At 39.1% G+C, this 16,209-nt stretch overlaps 2 protein-coding genes across 2 annotated transcripts in view; both read right to left on the minus strand.

Moving 5' to 3' along the window:
• Nucleotides 1-16,209, minus strand: part of LOC111611200 (programmed cell death 1 ligand 1-like) — a 36,286-nt gene that overhangs the window by 423 nt on the left and 19,654 nt on the right. Inside the window, exon 4 of the mRNA XM_023347035.1 lies at nt 181-234. Coding sequence (XP_023202803.1) covers nt 181-234 — 54 coding nt within the window. The remainder of the gene's footprint in view (nt 1-180; nt 235-16,209) is intronic.
• Nucleotides 4,268-13,576, minus strand: LOC111611198 (Fc receptor-like protein 4). Its single transcript, XM_023347032.1, has 5 exons — nt 13,529-13,576; nt 8,205-8,477; nt 7,858-8,109; nt 6,132-6,314; nt 4,268-4,991 (listed from the first exon to the last, which is right to left on the minus strand). The coding sequence occupies exons 1-5, from the start codon at nt 13,557-13,559 to the stop codon at nt 4,942-4,944; spliced, it is 789 nt and encodes a 262-aa protein (XP_023202800.1). The 5' UTR covers nt 13,560-13,576; the 3' UTR covers nt 4,268-4,941.

Here is a 16,209-nt window from a genome sequence, read left to right on the forward strand (position 1 = left end):
TGCTTTTTTACAATCAAAATAACAAGAGTTATTGTTCAACCATCAAACATCAGGACTGAAAACACACATTAGTAACAGGTGCCATTAAAATATAACATCACAAACAAACTGATTTGTACATGACGTATTTGATGTTTATTGAAATTTAATGTTTTATAGAAAATAAATGCGTTTACTTACATTTCCATAAGAAAAATCCTCCAGCAACGACGATGAAGATGACGATTGTGACAACTGGAAGAAAGCAAAAGGTATAAAATGCATATCAAATGTGATTTTCTATAATTAGATTATTTCTATGTTTATTTCTTATACCATAATTTCAGTGTTAAAAATCTGTTCTTAATATAGAATTCTGTGGAAAACTTTAATTATCTTATTTTCTCCTCCCTTGGAAAGGCTCTGAAATACTCACTTGTTTCTGTTGAGACTTTTTTTAAATCCTCCTCTTGGTGACCAGGACCTACTTTACCTGGAACAGAAAAGCACCACCATTACTTGGAAAAAGCCACAGACATGTTGCCAAAATGTTACTCCTGTAGGTCAGATCTTGGTTTCTGAAAATACCAGAAATGTGGTTAAAAAGAGAACACAAATATACTGTCCAGTGAAGAAATCATTATATGATAAATCTGATTTCTTCTTGTGTCAGGAGCAGTTTTGATTTCACAAAAAAGGGATATGAAGACACTCCCCTGCTTAATAAATAAGAAAGACTGCATCTGGCATCAAAATAGACACCAGCAGAAATACAAATATGGTGATCAGGGTGATGCTGTGGGACCTGTAATGCACCAGAATGATTCTCAGTTCCTTATTGTTTGCAATACTTTCTGGAAGAGCAATGGGAAGAAACACATTAAAGTCTGTTTGTCACAAGACAGCATGAAGAATAAGGTGCTATGATCAGGTGAGAGTAAGACTAAACATGTAAACCAACATGAAACACAATGTCTGTGGCAGAAAACATATCACTGCACACCAAACAGATCCAGCAGATGGTTTAACAAAAAGTTCTTCAAATCCAGACCTTAAGCCGTTGTCCTGAAACTTTTAGATGTGTCTCTGCTGGACGACACATGAGTCAATTAATCAGAGCCCAAGAGGGAAACTGGGGTAAGATGAGATTTTTTTTATATATTTAGGATCATTACAACAAGGCAAAGTTGGTTTGGTTGCTAACTTACATATCTGCATATATTTCAGGATGTTGTGCTTTACATAAGACAATAAGAACAATGGTGATCATAGCCGTTCTGATAGCATAGCATGCCCGTGGCTCATGGCATGCTATGCTCAACTTACAACGTCTCAGGTAAGTTGAGCTGCATCCCTAAACCCTCCCTCTACACACAAACACACACTGTGTTGTGTAGGGTCTGTCTCTCTGTGGGTAGAGAATATTTTCATTTAAAAAATATTTAAAAACCAAAATCACAATTTTACACTACTCTGAGTTAGTCCATATAAAATCCAAAGAAAGTTTATCTCTCACTTTCAACATGACAAGAATCAAATGTTGTATTTTTCTTGGTTTATCTGCTTTAAATGAACAGAACTCACCAACATTCAGGGTAACTTGAGCTTTAAGTTTTAAAACTTTGCAGGTGTAATTTCCTGCATCCTCTCGAGTTATATTAGTTTCAGAGAAACGTTTCCTTGGACCATTTCTTTGCGGAAGAGACCTTCGACCTTTGAACTTTAGATCTTGAAAGTCGGGATCGTCATTACGGCTTCGATACCGATGCACCAATTTGTCCTGGAGTTTCCACTCCACTGTCTCATTTGTGACGTCCAGCTCAGGCTCCACGTGGCACCGCAGGACGACATCATCCTTCTCTGCTGTGACTGGCATGGAGGGACCAATCACCTTATACTCAACTGGAGAAACACAGTAGTGTGATCACCTGCAGTCGTGTTTTTAGTCATCAGCCTGTATTTATGGTTACACATCTGAGACAAGTAGACAGTAGGGTTATAGTCAGTAAGCACAGTCACTGGAGTTGATGAACAGCCAAAATACACCTGAAAATGTGCTACAAAAAGTGTGAAGGACTGATCTGGTGTTGATGCAAAGATTACATGGGGTCATAGGTCATAAAGGTTTATACCTTACCACTGAGCATGCACAAACAGAAAACAAATTTGACCCGTTTTACATATTTATGTTTGAAGTCGTTTCAACATGCAACTGACAGAAAAACAAACTAGTCTTTCAGCTTTTATCTTACAGATTTGCACATTGGCCCCCAGTTCTTGGTTTGAGTTCCAGGCTTTAACAGACCAAATCAGCGGCGCTTTGACAAGTAAAACTAAGGCTCCTTTTATTTCACTTTAGACCAGATGTGTCAAACTCCAGTCCTGGAGGGCTGCTGTCCTGCAACTTCTAGATGTGCCTCTGCTGCACCATCTGAATAGAATAATTAGGTCATTAAGGCTCTGGAGAACTGATCTACACAAGGAGGTAATTAAACCATTTGACTCCAGTGTTTTGTGTCATAATGGGTTTTAAGTTCTTAGCCCACATGCAGAACAAGCACAGGAGAATAATGATCAGTTAAGAGATTTTATTTGCACAAAATAAGATCATTTGAGAGAGAGAATGAATCCAGGAACAGGTTCATGGGGTCGTCTGCTCACTAAGGAACAACAGAGGGAGATGATGAGTTTGTGGTAATGGGAAAAGTGAGTGGTGAACAGAGTTAGACTGGTCTTACTTCATCAGATGGTAGATTCAGTCTGGGAGAGAGTAACTGCCGGTTCTGGTCTTGGTCCACCTTGGTTGCGGCTGTGAGGTGGTCCAGGTTTCCAAGGACAACACAGTTGGGTGATTTCTGGGCAGGGTAGCGGAGGCTGCGGTGGAGGGCGGACAGGTAAGTTCTGAGCGTGGAGGAAGAAAGAGGAGCGATCTGACTGCCAGCTGGGGAAAAACTCCGATAACTGCTTGTGATCTGGTTGAGGAGATGACTGTAGGACTCGGGCAACCAGTGGGTAAGTTCCACGGCGTCACGAGGAGTGGAAATCCAAAAGGCCTGAGCTGGGTCTTCACAAAGAGAATGCTCAGTGTCACGAGGAAAACACCTGAGAGAGGGAAAGACAAGGAGAAATTACTCTAGGTATTTCTCAGAGAGCAAAATCACAGAGAGTCAACGCAGAGAGGCTCGAGGTACCATCACTGGCAAACATTCAGGCGCTGAAGTTCCGTCCGCTCCTCTTAAGCTTCAGGATGATTGGAAGATGAACAACAGGTGCGCTGAACCACTGGCACACTCATCCCTTAATGCAGCCTCTGGCGCCCTCTGGTGGATGAAATGAGGAACCGCAGACAAACAGGGAGAACAGAAGGGGAAAAAACCACAAACAGGAACCAAAATGCCGGTTCCCAACATTTTGTCCCTGTGGCACATGTAGAAACTGCAGGACAGCGCCCCTGAGGACTGGAGTTTGACACCCCTGCTTTAGACAGAACAAACTCCTCACTGATACATTTACAAATGGTTTACTAATGTTTCAGCAAGTACTTGATTTAGAAAATAAGTTTGGTTTTATTTATTTATCTCACAATTTCTGAGTTTAATAATAATGTTTGTGAATAAACCTCACCCACTGTAATAATGCTTGAAACAGCAACACAACTTAAAAATAGTGGCCATTTTTCATTTTGATTCAATTTAATCTGTATTTACAGGCCCACAGACAGACGTTAGACGTCTGCCTGCTGCAGGACATGAACAGTTGTAAGTAACTGCAGCACAGCCAGTTGTTCCTGGGTCGTCATGTACAGACCTGCCTTCTTCCAGTACTTATATCCCAGTACTTAAGAGGTTTAGTGTTTAAGAAGTGTTAAATTTTATGCTTTGTTTGTTAAAGATTATTTAAGATTTCAGATGAAAAGTAAATGTGAACTTTGTAGATAACATTGTGCACATAAAGTATTATTTAATAAAACAAACTAAGCAGTATTGTTTTATCAACTGGTTTCCACATCCCAGTTGATATTCAATTACAAGTAAATATATAAACCAACAAATTATTTTGATTTTATGGTGAGGAGAGAGAAAAGAAAAAAACTGGCACAAATGTATCTAACATTAAAGAATAACTGGATAACTGGGGAAATAAACTAAGGAAAGACAGAAGCAAATGAAAACAGAAACAGCTGATCTATTTAAAGAATAGAAACTAAGGAACACAGAAACTAAACCAAAACACAAACAACACAAGATCCAGAAACTGTCATTTTATTTATTTATTTATTTTTTTACATTTTAGTTGTATAAATAAAAACATTTAAAACAAATTACAAAACAATCTTTTAATGCTGTAAAAATATAAGTGCAAAAGGATGCTGAGCCGGCCTAAGGCACAAGCAAATTAAGTAGCTGCTTGAATCTTTAGTCCAAGTTTCACTAACACTGTTTTCTAACTGCATTTAGCAAATTATAAGCAGCACATCTGTTAACTGACTGCAGACTCTATCAAAGCCGTTATTTTATGTACAATAGAAAAATGTGTCAGTGAAGAAAGTGACAAGGAGAGGGGCTACACTTTACTACACTTTACATTTTAAAGCTCCTATCAGTTTGTTACATCAGTTCCTTCATAAGAAGCAAACTATAAAGAGTAAATTATTATTATTGCTCTTAAAAATACAAAATCAAGCATAAGCTTATTCAGTTGTGCATGTACTATAAGTATCAAAAGGAAAATAAATTATTGCTACACACATGATTTTAACAGATGCAATAATGATTATAGATATTTTGTTCTTCATCAAATCAGTTTGAACATGTTTGTTTGAAATATTCATGTTGCAGCTCTGGAAGCTACATTAAGCTGCAACATGATCATCTGCACAACATAGAGACAGAACAAAACATTCTATACTTATATATCTAAAATTCAACATACAGATGATAAATTGTTTTGTCTTCATTGTCTTCAGTTCACCAAAACATGATCAGCAATTCTCCTTTTCATATCAGTCTTGGCTACAAGAAAAAAGGACAGCAATTACTAACATGTAAAAAATTCAGAAATTTAATAAATTACTTCAATAATTAAGAGACAGTAGCATGTTAAATGATTGCTACCAATTACTTTCCCAAGAATTCCACCAGAGGGCGCTAGAGTTTACTAAAACTTTAATTTTATTTATCTTTTGCCTTCTTAAAATCCTCCATTACCACTAAAGTCACCAGATTAGAACCAGATTTAACATGTTTACCACATTGATTGTCTTGTTTAATTTCAACTCACAGGACAAAAACTCACAGTCAGGATAATTACAGTGATAAGATCTTCAAACTTTTGACTTTTTAGAGAAGATTAAAACTCCAAATGTCTTTACTGTCACAGTGTAACCACAATGGAATTTCATTTCCTCTGTCTGGAGCAAAGGAAATACTGAGTTCAGGGTTGGGGTGTTTATAGGAATGTGTGTGTGGGCGTGTGTGTGAAATAAAAAACTAATTCAACAATAAACTGAGCTCCCCATACAGTTTGATAACTGGGATCAATAAAAATATTTTTGTAAAGTGAGTCAGGATGACATTAGTTGTGAATTGATGCTATAGAAAATAAACTGAATTGAACTGAAAAGTAATTGAATGTTTAGCAATTGGTAAGATAACAGCAAATATTCACAGCTGTAATTACATAATGTAGTTAAAATATATAAATAAAACGTGGTATATAAGTTCTGCATTGCTCTGATTAAATGAATGTTACCTTGATCAGAACCACATCTTACTTTATTTTGAAAAATCTTGTTCTGTCCTCACTTCCTTTAACTGGTCTCTACAGCCACATTGCCAAATCCTCCCACTGCTCTAATGTTTGTCAGATTCACTTAGAGGAGAGCAGAAACTAAAGATTTACTGACCAGTGGTTAAAAGAGTACAAGCTGCACACCAATATTTAAATCCCTTTAAGGAAGAATCCATTTGTTTTCATTACAGATCTATGATTTTCAAAATTAGGTTTATTTTAGAATATTTTCAGTAAAACACGTGGATATTCCAGGATAAAAGGAGCAGAAATAACAGCCATTGTTAAATTAGGACAGAAAACAGTTTCACAAGAATTTTCTGTTTTATAAACCATTACTAGAATATTTTACAATAACTTACCTCGAGCCCACTTACGATATGTGTATACACATAAGATTAGTATGATGTTATAGAGGATGAAGAGCACACTGCCAGAAATCACTCTGATCCAAGGAACACCAGGTTCAGAAGGAGGAGAAGGAGGAGGAGAAGGAGGAGGAGAAGGAGGAGAAGAAGAATACATTTCTGTGGGGGGAACTCTTGCTGTAAGCAAAAAAATAAATAAACAATAGCTATAAAATTTTCAATCACAATACAAAATGGAAGAACCAGAATCAGGTTCATCCAGCAAGTTTGTGCACACCAGGGATGTGTGAACCAGTCCTGAAGAGCTGTGGTTCTGCAACTTTTAGGTGCATTTCTACTCCAGCAGACCAGCATTGAACAGCTGAATTCCCTCACCAGCAGTCAGTCAGCTGTGAACTGGTTTGGTAACGAGCCAGTTATTGATTCAGGTGTGTTGGAGCAACAATGCATCTTGAAGAAGCAGGATGGTGCTGAGGACTGAGTGTTTTTGGTCTGCAGAGATGTTCATCTTATACTGGCCTGTGTTAAGGAAAAATGATTATTTTTGGTGCTTAATACAGTTAATCTTACGGTATGTGTAAAAGATATATTCAACACTCTTATTTTGAACCAGACAAACAGGGGCCAAATGCAGATCACTCAATGGGGCCTCCCGCTGTGCGGCCAGACCACACGAAGCCATAAAATTAGCATTCCCGGCAGGGCAGAAGCACTGGAGCTTGGGGGAAGAGACTTTAGATTTCACAGGTATCTGTGAAATTTTATCTCAGGTTTTTCTGTGCCCGGGATAGCCGTGGAACCACAGGGGTCAGGATGAAGCGGTTCGCTCTTTTATTGTACCAGAGACCAGATGGCCCTTTGATCTTTGCCGTAAATTAGGGGGAGTTCCTAAGTTTCTCTGAGTGCTTAAGGGAGTTTCCAGTTGGTCAACTAGAGGATCGCCTTGAGTGCATATATTAAATAGAAAAAACACCCCCTTAGTATAAGATTTCGTGTCAGCACTAAAAATTCAGAGAGCGGCCACTATTTTGCTTTTTTCCATCGGCTCTCTCCAAAGACGCGTCTTTGCTTTTTGTTCGTCTTTGTTTTGTTTTTGTCTGTCGTTGTCTTGTCTGTCTTTGTTTCTATAAAGTAAAAAATGCATATCTCTGTTCCTCTGCAGCTTTGTTGATTGATTCATGCGTTGCTTTGTATGGAATTAAACTCTGTGATACTGTGACGTCAACGCGCATTATTGTTGTTTCACTTTAGCAGCACGCCCCCCGCTAAGGACCCGGGAGTTTTAAGGAAGAGAGAGCCAAACGTTTCGTCCAAAGTTAATATTAAATTATCTTTCCTTAATACCTGCAAAAGTCGATTTATTAAAGGACCTTGTTGGAGTGTCTTTTTGAGTTTCTTTTTGGCATAAACTGAAAAGAAATGTGCATTTTCCCCAAATTTTCTGAAAATTATTACAGGATAATTAACATTACTTACATGTAATTTGAACAAATGTAACTGTCAGTAAATTCCAGCAAATATCTACTAAAATAAAAGAATATTGCCAAGAAAAACAAGCTTCTTTAGTGTGTGAGTTGGAGGCAACGCTTTGGAGACTGAGGTGAATCTTAGGTTGAGTCTGAGATTTGCATTTTGTTTAAAGATTTTAACTAAAATCCACCTTTTCTTAAAGGTAACTGAGTTCTGACAGCCTGAATGAATCAAAGCAGTAAATCATCACCTCTCACTGCCAGCCAGCTCTTCAGTGACTCTCCTTTAGTAGGATAGAGACACTTGTAGAAACCTTCCTTTGCTTCAATTATCATTTTCCCTGGTTTCTTTTTCCCAATGAATAAATCATTTCTGTAGAACTCAGCTTCAAAGTCTGAGGTGGATGTGTCATCATCTTTGTCTTTCTTGTAGGAACAACCAAGTGTCACATTTTCTCCCTCAACAACAGGATGTAAAGGGCTCTCGAGGATCACACTGTTATCTGAAATGAAAACAATTTTACAAGAATTATATTAACTTAAAAATGTTAAAATAGACACTTTTAGAGTAAATTCTAACAAGATGCATGTTGATTACCGGATATAGTGAGATTGACTTTGTTGCTGCGTTCTCCTCGGTTAGATTCACACCAGTATTCGCCGGTGTCAATTGGGTAAGCATCTTTAATGTTGCAGGCGGATTCTGTGGGGATTCCCCAGCCACGCTTGCATTCCTCAGTAACCTTGTTCTTTATCGTCCTCATCACTTTCCAGCCACTGGAGTTTGTCACACAGGTAAGAGTGATTCGGTCGTGCTGGAAGAACTGGGATTGGTCGGGAGTGACAGTCAGTGTGGCTGCAGAGCAAAGAGCTGTAAAGAGCAAAAAGTTTGAATTTAAACACATTTTGATTGATGATGGTTCCTTTAACCGGATTCTCTCGTTACGTCTTGGCGTCAACATTGAGCCACAAGCAGCAAAATGAGTCAAAAACAGATCAGATTCTTTGGAAAGTTTTTTATGAAGGGAAAAGGCCCAGAGAAGAGACAGGAGGATGGATTTATCCCAGTAGGTGATTCCCACAGTCCAAGCTCTGCATGATGTGGTGACCGGATGTTAATGAGGTAATGAAGCTTCAAACTGCTTGTAGAGACCAAGAACCCTGAGTTGTTATTGTGAGTTAAAATTTTCACAAAAGTAAAATGTTTGTTTTTGTGGCGCATCTGTATCTGATCTTGAAGGGACGTGTAAACGTTACCGTAGCAACCAGAGTCAGAGAGCGTTATTTCAGTGGTTGAGACGAGATGAGAGGAGTAGAGCTTGTGAGTTTTAGGTCTGGTTCACACGATTTTAGGATTGTCGGCCGATTTTCCAAACTTCAGTGACCACAGAGCCGATAAAAGTCCAATAGGTTCAATCGACCGATTCCACTCACGAACATCCCGATTCCAGAAGAAAATCCAGTAAAACCCCCAACAGACCAAAAATGAATTTAGAATAATCAAACGATGACGATGTAGAAGCAGCAGTGATAGTTTGTGGCTCATTTTAAGGGATGAAAAAGGGGCGTTTAATAAAAGACGGTAGGATCAGCTGCTCTATGATTTGGAGGTGAATTATGTTTTTTCATAGTTAACATTTTTAACTGAATAAACATAACCACATATAATAAATATATATAAAAATGACCTTTACATATAGTAATTAACATTTCCACGTATCACCTCCAATGTCCACCGGACTCTCAGTTGCCATGTCAACTGTTTGGGATTCCCCTCCGTGCTTACGTCACCGCGCTTTCTGATTGGCTACCTGTCACATTCAACAGGCTGAGATAATCTGCCAAGACAATGTTCAATATGCCCAATTTTAGATAGCTATTCAATGCAGGACGTTGTAGAATTGTCATAAAGGGAAAATAGGGGCAAAAAAAAAACAACAAACAAACAAAGACTTTAGCGGAAACACCAACGTGCAGAAGCATTATCTGACGGTTCCTTCAAATTACCTATTTGACTCCCCTATTGTTTAAATGAGATAAACATGGCTCTTTGATGATAAAGACCTGCTGAGATGTGTGTGAGTTTTTGATGATTAGGCGAGAATAAACAAACACTAAACTAAACACACACTAAACATTTGTGCTGTTTGTGTTGTTGCAAGCATATCTTTGTCATGAAACGGTGTGGGGAAAGCGGTGAAGGAAACGCAGCAGACCCAGATGAGATTAAATGATGATTTAATGAAGAAAATATCCAAAATGACTCAGTCCAACGCACAATCCGAACAGTCCATAATCCTGGCAGCACAGCAGAGCGGAAGCTAGGGCTCAGCACTGGTAGCAACAGGTCAAACAATAGGACAAAAGAGACCGGTGCGACAACAACAACGCAGAACTGACAAGGACCCGCCCGACGAGGAACAAGGAACACAGATGGGGTTAAATACACAGCGGGTAATCACACAACGAGACACACCTGGGAACAATCAAGGGGGAGACAGGACAACGAAGAGACTCAAAATAAATACACACAGAACTCAAAACACAAAGAAAAACCCAAATCCTCACAATCTTTAGCACCCACCCCATATGTGATTTTGTGACTAGCCAAACAGTAACATCACAGGTAGTAGGACGTTTATGGATGTTTTCATGGTGCTTAATGACTGACAGTAATCCACAAGCATCTGCCTCCATCCTTTGTCTTTTGTGGTGTTGTCTGTGTGTGTATTCTTTACTTATGTCTAGTTCTATCACTATATTTTGCATCATTAGTGAAGTTTATTCTGTAACATTCACAGATTGTTGAAGCCTCATGCTTAGAGTCAAGTCATGGATTTTCTTTCTTCTAAGTGTATTGCAATGGTAATGTAGTACAGTGTATATGAAATACTATAATAGTACATGTTGTAGTTGTATTTTTGTTATACTTTATTTCAGTATCTCACTTTCTACATTGGTCTTCAGAGTCCTAGTGGAAGAAAAGTGTCGCTGCCAGTTCCTCTTCTGCATAGTGTGAAGTGGGGCAGACAGTCAAATATTAATGAGACGTCTGTCTTCCTTTCAAAATCCATGCCATCTCTGCCTATTGGGCTCGTCAAATGTGCCATGGTACCATCACACAGAATGCCTAGGTCCCTTCATTTTTTTCGCATTTTGCTGTTGGGAGCATCTTATTGCTGAATAAAATCTTAACTTCTTTGTTGCTGACTAGTGCTAAAATGGTAGAATACTGAAAACCAGTTGTTTAACACTCTGACATAATTTACAGGCCTGTACAGTAAGGTCACGGATTATTATGGCCATCAAAATCTGTGATCAGTGTCAATTTGGCTATTTGAGGGTTAAATATTGTTATAAGTGTGATATGACTGTAATGAAAAGGTGGCAGAAACATTAAAAATCACGTTTAAAAACAACCAGAGCACATAGAATATTTTTTTTTATCGTTTAGCGATTTATTAAAAGGCCACAGTTGGTTTACATATTTTAATGACAGGCATTCAGTGTGATGGTCAGTCAAACAGTTTACAGAGTCGAATACAAAGTAATAAATTATATTTTCTCTGTCAATGTGATGGTAATAAAGGAGCCATGAAGTTTACAATCCTAGCTGTATTAGTATTAACACAGTTTACGTAAATACTCTTCTTCTCACTGATCTTCAAGACATACCTGCTCTCTATCGCCCTCTGCAGTCACAGAAAATGATGGGTCACATATTTTGATGTAACACCTGGCACGTTGATGCCTCAGCATTGTGGAAGTGCTCCAGCTACAGTAAGGCAAAACCAACGCAAAGCAAAGAACACAAAGTATCTCCATCCAACAAAACCCACAATTGTTTCAACACAGTTTCTTCCTCATCAATACAATTTGCCGCGTTCACATCCAAACAACACGGGAACTGCATCGGTCACATGGTTTTTCTTAAAGTGAGACATGATGTTTCACCGTTTGCTCGGCGTATGTGCCGAGGTTTCTGTGTCATCTGGCCCATCACTATTTCTTTGTCTGACTGTGTAATGGGTGTCGGTGCAAATGTAACATGCAGCTCTGAATAAATCCATCTCAACTGCATTTTGTTGTCATGTTTTCTTTTTAAATGTTAAGTGACAGTATGTTAAGGATACAGTCATTTTAGCAATTGTTTATGTCAATGTTATTGAATTTCCCTTTCAATATTGGCATCTTTCTGGATTATATTCATCATGTGTTGTGGTATACACTTTTTTAATGAATCATTGAAAAAAGTGTATTTTTGTCAGTGTTTTTGTCCTCTCTACCTGAATTTGTAGCATTGGGTAGGACGCCATGTGCTCTACATACACCACAACTCGTGATGAATATAATCCAGAAAGATGCCAATATGGACCCACTGCTGGGTAAAGTTAGACTACCTGTCAAGCTTATTCACAAGTCATTGGTGGAAATTCGGCATTTGCTGCAGCTGTGTAAATTAGAAGTGGTCTAAGTTGGTCTTATGACCTCGATTGAGTTTGAGGAAAGTCATTAACTCTCCAAATCAATGACTCAATAGTTTAGGTCTCGGATGGGATGAGGTGAGACTGTCTACTGCCATGTAAGTGGCAGAAGTTAACTGCTCTAAATAATTTATTCCTTCAACAAGCATTCCCTAATGCTCTGAAGTCTTTATCTCTGGTGTTTAAATGCCTTTCTGAATCTACATGGTTGCCTGTTGACCATGCAAGTCCACAGGCCTGCAAGGTCAACCAAGTTTGATAATCGAGTTCGATCCCTAGTTATCCATGGTTCAAACCCTGGAGCCCTGGTTAACAAGTAACTAGGATCCCAACTTCAAGAACTTAGCTTTCCTGGCAAAGGATGAAGGCAAATATGGACAAGTGGTTCAGCTGCTTCCTTGATCACAGTGACTGTAAGTTTTCACTTCTCATTGCTTCTGTTTGCTTGTTTGACCTGACACAGTTACACCTGAAGCAGTTCTTGATAATGATGACAAGCAAAATGAGCTACTTCTGGGAAAACCATCGATGCTAAAAGACCTGTTCTTGTAAAGCACTTCATATAACATGCAGTCATTCACACATTAACGCACAATTCACACGTTGATGGTGGCAAACTATAACCACAGCTGCCTTAATTATTCAAATTACTTTGTAAAGCCTTATTTTGTAAAGCCTAAGTTTTTGTTTTTACTAAAGCTACTTACTTCTTTGAGATTCTGTCAACTCAAACTGGACTATAGCTATCATATGTAAACATTTCTAAAACTTTGTTTGTCTTGACTGAAACTAAAATGTCTGCCAAAAACAAGACTGAATAAAGAAAACTGTAGATATAAAGATATATTGTCAGCTGTTTGCAGCTTTGGTTTGCACCAGTTTGTCCTGAAACAAGTTGTGTTTCACTGAACCAAATAGCCACAAGTCAAGGCAATTAAACAGATAAAAAACCAACAGATATTTGCAAATAAAAGTGCAAAACTGTTTGTTTTCTTTATCATAACTTAGGACCAGCATGTTAAAATTTATCCCATATATTAAAGGGGTCCATGATAAGTTGTAAGAATAGATTTTATTTGAGAAATATTTATTTTAGATGGAAAAACAATTCCATAATAATACTGTAGGTTGTTCAGTTTTTTAATAATCTTGGATTCCTTTAACCCAACTCAAGTGGCTTGGCCAGCCTTAAAATATTTTTAATTCAAGTTAGGAGGATGTAGATGAAACAGCCCATTATGACGTCCTAAACTGTGTGTATAACTAAATGTGTCATTTTATTTATGAAACAGTTTCAAACTACATCTAAGAGCAAGAAGATTACAAACAAACTGTATTATTCTATAAAGGAAACAGCTAAACATGTTACTAAGGAATGCTAACAGACAGTTGGAGGCTAAATGTTGTAATAAATAAATACTAAAGTGATGCTACTTACAGAACATGAGGCAGAGTGAGAAGAAAGCCATCGTGTTATGATGTTCTCTTCCGCTACATCAGAAAGTATTTTCTCTCACCTCTACCTTGTTCAGGAAGTCAGTGGCACATAGAACATAACAGGAAAAAATATTATATTTTTATAATATATTATACACTGCCTGGCCAAAAGAAAAGTCGCCATCTGGATTTAACTAAGCAAATAGGTACAAGCCTCCTATTGGATAAGTACTGCATAGGCGATTATCTTTCAGCTGGCAACAAGTTATTTAACCCCAGCTGATGCAATGAGTAACTCCTCATTTCTTAAACAACCATGGCAAAATACACATCGTGTGGTCGTGGAAAAGACGTTTGGCATGCTTGATGCATGCCAAATCATTGGCATGCATCAAGCAGAGAAAACATCTAAGGAGATTGCAGAAACTACTAGAATTGGGTTAAAAACTGTCCAACGCATCATTAAAAACTGGAAGGATGGTGGGGAACCATCATCTTCCAGGAAGAAATGTGGTCGGAAAAAAATCCTGAATGATCGTGATCGGCGATTACTTAAACGTTTGGTCAAATCAAATCAAAGAAAAACAACAGCAGAACTCAGGAGTATGTTTAATTGTGAACGCAAAAGCATTTCCACACGCACAATGCGAAGGGAACTCAAGGGGTTGGGATTGAACAGCTGTGTAGCCGTAAGAAAACCTCTAATCAGTAAGGCTAACCAGAAAAAAAGGCTTCAGTTTGCTAGGGAGCATAAAGATTGGACTCTGGAGGAATGGAAGAGGGTCATGTGGTCTGATGAGTCCAGATTTACCCTGTTCCAGAGTGATGGGCGCATCAGGGTAAGAAGAGAGGCAGGTGAAGTGATGCACCCATCATGCCTAGTGCCTACTGTACAAGCCTGTGGGGGCAGTGCTATGATCTGGGGTTGCTGCAGTTGGTCAGGTCTAGGTTCAGCAACATTGTGTGCCCAAAGAATGAGGTCAGCTGACTACCTGAATATACTGAATGACCAGGTTATTCCATCAATGGATGTTGTCTTCCCAAATGGAACGGGCATATTCCAAGATGACAATGCCAGGATTCATGGGGCTCACATTGTGAAAGAGTGGTTCAGGGAGCATGAGACATCTTTTTCACACATGGATTGGCCACCACAGAGTCCAGACCTTAACCCCATTGAGAATCTTTGGGATGTGCTGGAGAAGGCTTTGCCAGTGGTCAGACTCTCCCATCATCAATACAAGATCTTGGTGAAAGATTAATGCAACACTGGATGGAAATAAATCTTGTGACACTGCAGAAGCTTATTGAAACAATGCCACAGCGAATGCGGGCTGTAATCAAAGCTAAAGGCGGTCCAACAAAATATTAGAGAGTGTGACCATTTTTTGGTGGCAACTTTTTTTTTGGCCAGGCAGTGTATATTAATATATTATAATTATATATTAATATATTATAATCATTATCGAAGAAAATTCTTGTTGTTCTTTTACTGAATAAGTCAGTCCATGTCAGATATGCTGCCAAGTGTTTTCACAAATGTCTACAAACTTAGTAAAAGTTCACTATGTTCTGTTCTTTATGAGCTACTAAAAACCACATAAACACTGAGCTTGAACTACTAAGGAAACAGGAAACAAGCTGAGCTGCAAAGTTAGATGCATATTTTGTCTGTGACTGAAACCACTGAGGCATGAAATACATTGTGATTGCTCACATCCTGTGAAGTTAGTTATGCATATTTTATTGCTGCTTTACATAAAGGTTTGATGGAACTGTTAAACTTATAATATCTCATTACGACAATATCAAATACAGTATATATATATATATATATACTGTATATATACGTATATGATAATGTTTCCGGAACTATGAGCTCGCACCCCCCCGCCCTCCCACGAGTGAAAGAGAAAGTATAATTTCTCTTGGTTTTTGACTCGACGACATCTCTACCATTTCGAGTACTTATCAAATATTAACTTAGTGCGTTGTTCTGACTCAACTCCAGCCACCCTAACAGGTGCCCGAGAATTGGGGCCCTACCGGGGGCACGAGCCTCCGGGCCGTGCATGCTGGTGGGTGCAGTCCGTGGAAGGGTACTTAAGTGTGGGTGCCCAGGTTCAGAGGGTGCGTGAGGTTCTGTGGTTCTTACGGAGCCGGCTTTCGGTGCTCAATTTCCGGCTATTATGTATGTTTGGCTGCCCCGTAAAGCTCCAGGCCTGGTCCCAAGTGTGGTTCTGTGCATACTTCCAGGCCTGGAGGTGTGCAGGGGTCAAAAGCAGGTGTTGTAGCCGGCTTCCAGTGCTCAATTTCAGGCTCTGACAGCTGTATTTGACCCCTGTAGACCTCCAGGCCTGGTTCTGTGCATACTTCCAGGCCTGGAGGTGTGCAGGGGTCAAATACAGAGGTCAGAGCAGGTTTACAGGGCCCAATTTCCGGTTATTTTATAAGCTCAGGGCCCTGTAGGCCTCCAGGGCTGGTTCCAAGTGTGGTTCTGTGCATACTTCCAGGCCTGGAGGTGTGCAGGGGTAAAATGCAGAGGTCAGAGCAGGTTTACAGGGCCCAATTTCCGGCTATTTTATAAGCTCAGGGCCTTCTCGAACTCAAAGCCCCCGGTAGGCTCTGGGGCTCACCGACTTCCGGAAAGGTGAGCGGGCTCTGTTCGTCTCCCCAGCCAGC

The sequence above is a fragment of the Xiphophorus maculatus genome, chromosome 14, assembly GCF_002775205.1.
Source record: "Xiphophorus maculatus strain JP 163 A chromosome 14, X_maculatus-5.0-male, whole genome shotgun sequence".
NCBI classification, from domain to species: domain Eukaryota; kingdom Metazoa; phylum Chordata; class Actinopteri; order Cyprinodontiformes; family Poeciliidae; genus Xiphophorus; species Xiphophorus maculatus.